Source organism: Cyclospora cayetanensis, unplaced genomic scaffold (assembly GCF_002999335.1).
Source record: "Cyclospora cayetanensis isolate NF1_C8 unplaced genomic scaffold, CcayRef3 CcayRef3_contig_18, whole genome shotgun sequence".
Lineage (NCBI taxonomy): Eukaryota > Apicomplexa > Conoidasida > Eucoccidiorida > Eimeriidae > Cyclospora > Cyclospora cayetanensis.
Genome location: NW_020312125.1, coordinates 298626 through 305851, shown reverse-complemented (window position 1 = coordinate 305851; position 7226 = coordinate 298626). Strand labels below are relative to the sequence as shown.

General features: G+C 54.8%; 3 protein-coding genes across 3 annotated transcripts; 2 read left to right on the top strand and 1 right to left on the bottom strand.

Moving 5' to 3' along the window:
* Positions 1-2759, top strand: LOC34622311. Its single transcript, XM_026337399.1, has 4 exons — positions 1-375; positions 493-2147; positions 2214-2549; positions 2687-2759. The coding sequence occupies exons 1-4, from the start codon at positions 1-3 to the stop codon at positions 2757-2759; spliced, it is 2439 nt and encodes an 812-aa protein (XP_026193184.1).
* A 436-nt stretch (positions 2760-3195) lies between these two features.
* Positions 3196-5496, top strand: LOC113147294. The gene is made up of 4 exons (XM_026337398.1): positions 3196-3369; positions 3615-3716; positions 3952-4947; positions 5128-5496. Exons 1-4 carry the CDS (start codon positions 3196-3198, stop codon positions 5494-5496), a joined length of 1641 nt encoding a protein of 546 aa, XP_026193183.1.
* A 945-nt stretch (positions 5497-6441) lies between these two features.
* Positions 6442-6717, bottom strand: LOC34622312 (acyl-CoA-binding protein 2). The gene has a single exon (XM_022735481.1). The coding sequence runs from the start codon at positions 6715-6717 to the stop codon at positions 6442-6444; it is 276 nt and encodes a 91-aa protein (XP_022586852.1).
* Between the last annotated feature and the right edge of the window lie 509 nt (positions 6718-7226).

Sequence of the window (7226 nt, the reverse complement as noted above, 5' to 3'; positions counted from 1 at the left end):
ATGTATTTATTACCTTCTCTGCTCGCTGTATCACTGCTCCAACAGGCGGCCGCCCAGCTGCACAGTGCCATTTCCACAGGGCCACACCGGTCTTCCCACGGCCTGAAAAAGCAAACAAAATACGAAACAGCAGACAGCGCCGGGAGACCCAGCGTTGAGAGTGTAACGGAGGCTGTGGTGTCCGCTGTACTGGAGCTTGCAATGAAAGGAGCAGCAAGGAACGCGCCCACGGCCTTTTCTTCGCCTACACAGGCCTCTCAGGATGCGTTTGCTTGGTCCTGGCCCTCCAAAACGGCGCAAACACACGCGTTAAGGAGAGAAGGGACCCTGGGTCTTTCCGACGCTACCAGCAGTAGAGCTGCACTAATCCTCAGCGTGAGTCTTCCTCGCTCACCAAGCTTGCAACAGGGAACACGCAAAGGCTGCTGTTAGCAACAGCGGCAGTATGGGACAGATCGTATAAGATGATCTTGGTGCTTCGTGTCTCTGCAGGAGTTGCAGCTGTATGCACGGGCACTCCATAGACATGCATTTAGCCCTTTGCATCTCTTCGGAGCTGGACCTCAGGGGTACCCAGGTTCCGGGCTGCTCAAGGAAGGTGCTTATACTCCAACGATAACCAAACCCCCCCTGAAAAGCGTCAGCGAACAACGTGCAGGCAGGCGTAGTGGTGGACAAACAAAGCAGAAAGCCCAGAAACAGCATTCCTTGTCCCACGCTGTGGAGTCAGAGGAAAGGAGTCCTGGCTGTGCCAGTTTACTAAAGTCCTTAGGGCAGGTGCATGCGGAATTGGGGGCAGCAACAGGCGCCTTATGTGCCATTGAGTGGGATCAACAACAGTACCTCCCTCTTACATTGGAGCCTGGCAGTCTGGGGGCCTCCCAGGAGGTTGGTGGGAAGCCACGGAAGCAGCAGAGGCAACAGCCATCTGCGCCTGTGGCTAAGAGAGGGCACAGAGCAGGTGACCTGCACCATCTCTCTCCTGCTAAGCTCTGCACAGAACAGGAATATACACAAGCCCAGGAGCATCAGAAGCAACGCCAGAAAGAAGAGCAACAACAGGGACGGCGTCGCGCACGGGATCACTCCCAGCCACCTCGTACTGGCGCAGCCTCAACAGCACTGGCAAACCAGGAGGTAGACTTTCGAGGAACAGCTCAGTGTGGCAGCAGCTGTGCCCGCCGCTCTGCGAGTCTGCCCACATGGGTGAGGGCGAGTCCGTTTAATCCAAACAGGGGGCCTACAGCATCGGAGGTAGCAGCCGTCCCAGCGGTTACCACAGCCACTGCCAAGACACGATCGGATAACTCGGCCACAGATGGAATTGCCGCTGCTGCAGTCTTAGTAAATGATCCCTGGACACACACATGCTTATCTACAGCAACATCCCAGGTCTTTCCCGCAGCTACCGCTGGTGAAGGCGGTTCCATTCCGATGGAGTCTGAGGACCCCGCGGCGAAAGGCCTAGGAGCAGCAGCTGGCGAGGTAGTAGCTACTTCCAGAAGGAGACCGCCATACTTGCAAAGAATGCACTTTTGCGTGGAGAGACTCCAGCCGAGCAGCGGCTGCTCGCGGCTACCGGAACAAGACTGGCAGCGACAGCTGCTTCAGTATATGCAACAGCAGCTTGAACTACTACAAGAGCAGCAGCAAAGCCAGCAAGCCATCTTACGTCAACATTTTCTGCTGCAGCAGCAATTGCAGCAGCCTGTCGACGCCATAAAGAATCAGCAAAAAGCGTCAGATGGTGCATCTGGTGGCGCGGTAGAAAGTGACCTTAGACAGCAACAAATAAAACAGCAGCAGACTCAGCCGCTGCACAGCGAAGGGGCTTCCATGACTCCCAAAGGGAGTCCAAAAGCTGCGTGCTACTCGACAGCTCAGACAGAAAAACCACAGCAGCAGAAATGGAAGGACATAGAAGCTGCTGCTGATGGGTCCTGGCAGAAGGCGACGGGGTTTTCCCCACAGAGCGGTGCACAGCGTCGCGTTCAGCACGCCGGGGAGGCCAGCAGAGCAGCCTTACCACAAGCGCGGTGGACAGCTCCAGTATGTACAGCGGACTGCCAGCACACGAGTCGCAAATGTGCAGCCTGTCACCCAGAAGAAAACACTGCCGGTCAGTGCTTCGGCGTTGGCGGCAGCAAGCGACCTGCAAGTGCTGCTGCTGCTCTCCGCGAGCAGCAGCAGCGAACTGGCGGTGCTATCCCTAGAGTTCGATCGTCCGCAAGCCCGAGTTCTCGTCAGGAACAGAGGCAGCGGCCGAAACAAAAGTCGAAGGAGCAGCAAGAACCCCAGCTATTGGTGCTGGCTCTGCCGTGTAGCGCTGGGAAAGAAGTTTTGGTGTGTAGCCCGGCGTCGGACGGGGAACGGGGGAGGCTGCACATATCAGAACAGCAGCAAAGATCTTTGATGCAGCTGATAAGGGGCCGCATGAATGGCAACTGGAAGCTGGTTGAAGAAAGTGCTAGCGATACAACACCTTGGGGTAGTACTTTCCGGAGTTCTCATAAGCAGCCCAAGACGAGTGCTTCGGAAGGCGGAGGCAAGCGCCTGCATCAGCAGCGATGCAAAGATGTCCAACACAACCAAGCCTTTCAGATGCACCAGAGGCAGCAGTCCCGTAAGGATGGGATCAGCAACTGCTGCTGTTGTCGCACTGGCTGTTGCAGTTGTGTCGGCGGAGACAGCACGTGCTCAAGCGATTGCAGCAGCTCAGCGGGGGAGCGGGCCAGCGGCAAGCCGCTACAGCAACGTAGATGCGTGCGTGTTGACACTGCACTCACTCCGCTGCAGCAGCACGCGCTGATTGACGAGCTACTGCAAAAGAGACTTCAGACGGTAGAGAGGCACCAAAGGCAGCGAGCACTGGACCAGCGAGAGCCAAGCCTATCGCCTAAGAAGGAATTGCCGACAGCAATCCCTCGAGCGGCTTCAACAGTTGGAGCTGCTGAAGCAAAAGACACTGCTTCTGCCGCAGAGGAGGAACTGAGCGCTTCCACGTCGAGGCTGCTAAATAGCTTGGCTTCTGCGGCCAAGGGGGAGAAACTCGCAGCAACACCAGAATTGACAGCGCCAGCAGAAGATATAGCTGCAGAGGCACGAAGGCCTGCGGAGTCTCCTCTTCAGCCAGTAGACATACCCAGTTGCTGCCGTGATACTGCAGCAATGCAGAACAGTCCTCAGCACAGGAAGATGGAGGACTTTGCTGCTCTTAGCCCCTGGGAGCTCTCAGCAGCCCATTGTCACAGCGAGCCATTGTTGCCACTGCGAAGGCCCGAAGGTTCGGGTGGTGCAGCACAATTAACACAGGTGCTGGAGTCTCTATTACAAAAGGCACAGGGCAGGGCACCAGCTCCTGCAGCAGCTGTAACGCAAGCAGCAAAAGAACCTGCAGCAGGAGGAGTTCAAGCTGAGGCTGCCACCAAGAGCACCCCAGACCCTGCAACGCAAAAGCTGCCAAACGGTGGCCAGCCCATGGCAGTCGCTGGACCGCAGAGACTAGGGGCTACCCTTCAGCCGCTACATCAGCAGCCATCGCAGCTGCACCACCACTACTATCACCATGAGCTTCATGACCACCACCACAACACAACGTCATTGCAAAGAGCTAGGGGTGTGAAACACCGAGAGAGTCAGACGGACTCTGTGCAACTCCAGGAGTTTCTACAACGAGAGTCAGTAGCTGTAGAGCAAAGGCTTGCGGAACTGCCAGCGCATGAAGAGCAGCAGCCAGTGCAACAGGAGCAGCAAGTTCTGCAGCAACTGCAGCAAGCAGAAGAACCTGCACGGCACGAAGTAGGGCAGCCTGTGCAGTGCCAAGTGAAGCAGTTGCCCTCGCCAAAAAGAGAGCAGCCTGAACAGCTTTCTTTGAATCACTGGCAGTACAAGGAATGCAGTGCATCAGCCCTCTCAGAATATTCCCCCTCTCGCAGCCTTCACAGCTCGCAGGCCTCTCCTGCTGCGGAAAGCCCCCCATTAGGCCTGACCCTCCCACACCAACCACGTAGCCACAAGGTGCAACCGCTCACCGAATCACGACCAGAGCACCACCAGCAGCAAGCGAAAAGGGATGGGCCTTCGGAATCATCCAGTCGTGTGCAGCGGAAGAGTCCCCCAGCATGTCAGCGAACTCTCCCTGTGGCTTCTGAGTTACTGCCCCGCACATCCTCACGGGAACTCGCAGCCCACCCCGAGAGCCCTGTTTTAGTACTCCCGCCTAGCAGGCAGCCGCAAGTACTGAGGACGATTGTGGCCCAAGAGCAAACGCAGCACGAGGAGGAATCCCAAGGATCCCAGAAAGCGCAGTCTGACAAGGAACACAGCGACAATATTCATGACGTGCGCAAAGAGTCGCAAACAACAAGCAGCAGAATGGCAAAGCCAATGCCGAACCAATGCCTCCTATTTGTAAATTCACCTGCACAGCCTTCCACCAAGCTGGGAAGGCATCTTATTGGCAAGGTGCAGCCTCTCAAGAACTCCCGACTACCACCAGCTCAGACTCGTGGGACCCTTTCTCTCTCACAAACGCTCGTGGTCGCAAGGCATAAGCAGCAGCATTTAACACGGCAGAACCACCAAGAGCCGCTCCACTCCAATAAACCGCAGCAGAAGGCATTTGTGCATCCGCGTGGACCCCCTCAGGAATTCGCACTAACTAAGTCAGCAGATAGCAGGCGCAGGAAGCTGCCGCGTCCTGTAAGTGCCCCACATGACTTTCAGGGGAAGAACACCGCAACAGCGGTGACAACTGCAGTCGTTGGGAGGCTAGGGAGAAGCACTAAATACCCCGCAAGATTTCGCACGGACGAGGGAAATGCGTCCTTCCACAGAGTAGAGGCCACCAAACGGGTTTTCTCAAGTCCCGCGGTCTCCCCAGAAAGGGCAGCACCCCCCGTAGAATCTACAGATGCAGCCTCAAAGCAACAATGCCCAGCATCTGATGCGCAACATCTGCAGCAGCAGGTCCTGGCGAAACAACAGCAGGTGTTGTTGCAGCAGGAGCAGGTGCTTGAGCAGCAAAGAGAACTGCTGCAGCGAAAGTGGGTCCCTCAGTCAACTTCCCCCCAGCTGCAGCAATGGGATACAGCGAGTCCCCTAAGCCTCCCTCCTCTTCCGAATAAGGAGCAACGAAGAGCTGCAGGACGGCAATCAAGTACTGTGTCTCCCAATGCAGCAGCAGCAGACTCACTTAGCAGTCCCAGCAGCAACTGGTCAGGGAGCGTCAGCTCGGGAGAGGTTATTGTAACTCCCCTTACCAAGCGGCAATTTGTCTGCATGAATCCAGCAGTTTGGAGTCTTGAGGGCCCGCCGGCCACCAATTCCTTACTTAAAAAACCCGAGGGCTTGAACAACCCTGCTACACCTGGAGCTCCGTCCACACATCTTATGCAGAGCAACGCTGGGCCCCTCGGATGCCGAGCCCTTATTCCTGTGAACAGATCAGGCAGCGTTACGGGTATGTTTAAGGAGACCCATCCTTTCAGTTTGTGAGCTCCTCGGGCGCTCTGAGAAGAGAATAGCACCTCCAGAGGCGGGTGGGAAAAGGCTACTTAGGCCCCACTGGATCCTCGCATGCGGGTGCTGCGAGGTCCTGTGGGCCACCTTCAAAGACAACCGGAGCGTCTCTCTCTACTGCGCACCACTTCTTCTACTGCCTGACCACTTAGATGAGAGAGTAAATTAGTATCCAAAAAGTCCATTAAGATTACCCATTTTATTTACAGCAAAGCAGGGGGCCAGATAGAGGCCCCCACAGGACCCTTGTGAATGCTAGTGACATACATAGTGTGGTTGAGTCGACCCTGGAGTAACCCTCATCAGAGCCCTTCAGTTAACTGCACCAGAAAGTGCCCGGTCCCGTAGGGCTGCTCGGGCCTTTCCAATTGAAGACCCATGTACACTTATGGGCGCTTTCGTGCTATTGTGGCAAGAGGGAAAGGGAGGAAGCGAAAAGGCGAAAATAATATCAAGCAGTAGTTTTAGGGTCAAGAAAGACAAAAAGCTGCAGAGTGGGCTGCATCAAGTGCAGCACGGGGCGCATTCAGCAGTCCGCCCAATAGAAGTCCCTAAGACTCAGGGGCTCTGATATAACGCACAAAACAAAAGGCAGAAACCGGGAAGAGGATTGAGGATAGGCACACAGCAAGTCATGTACCCTCCTAAGCTGTAGACGTCGTACTACAACGCCATTTTCGATACAATGCTTTGCTGAAAAAAATGACCCTTATTCCGGGATTCCACAAAGCATGGCCCCGACGGAAGGCTCCAACGAAAGGTAGTTGTGGTAAAAGTGATCCAGGCGACGTGAGGCGCTTGCGGATGTTTATGCTGTGAGGATTTTTCCTGGGCAGAGGGGTATGGAAAGAGCTGTACCCTGAACTGGTAGTAGAGGACTGATGAAGCAGATATGCGCGATTATACTGCTCGGCGTACGATCTACTGCGTGTGTTCCCTCCAGTTAGGGGTCGACTTGTCGAGCTCCTTGATGTACTCCTGCTGGGCTGCCTCTTTGTCCATGCCCTTAAAGTCCGCCCATGCTTTCCATTTCTGCTTGGCCTCTAATTGGTAAAAGGAGGGCTCCGGTGTTTCGTTGTCGCCAACGGTTGCCTGCTTATACAGGCCGTAAAACCGGAGTTTCTGCGCTGTTGAGGGTGAGTGCCCGTCGACAGGCTTCCGCACGAATTCCACCGCCTTTTCGAACTCACTCAACATTTTTAGTCAAAAATTTAAGGCCGTTGATAGCAACAAGTATAATCCACAAGTGATTCTCCGGATACTGAGATATGCAGCAGGGAGCGGTTACAGCTGCTACACACGGTGCCCGCTGGGGGTGTCGGCGAGTGTGTAAGCGCACCAACAGGAAGAGGGGAGCCCTTAAGGGATAAAATTAAGGGATTTAAGTGTTTTAAATATCTCTTCCTAAGAGTTAAATGGATGACCTCTTCACTTTGAATACAAAAGGGCACACGCTGCCTTTGTTGCTTTGGCGTTCAGTACCAATAGCAGCTCAGAGCACGGTTTCTATGACGGAGACACACGGCATGAACATCTTTAAAACAGCGCAAATATTGCTGGAATTTAGAAGCAAAGTGGATTTTCACGTCTTATAGCGGCCGGTTCTTTTATTTGTATCAGTCTTTATAGCCGAAAACCCAAAGTTTTACAGCAGTGCTAGGGTGGCGCCAGGACTCCTGTCTGAGCCTTCTTCAGAGGGGCCCACT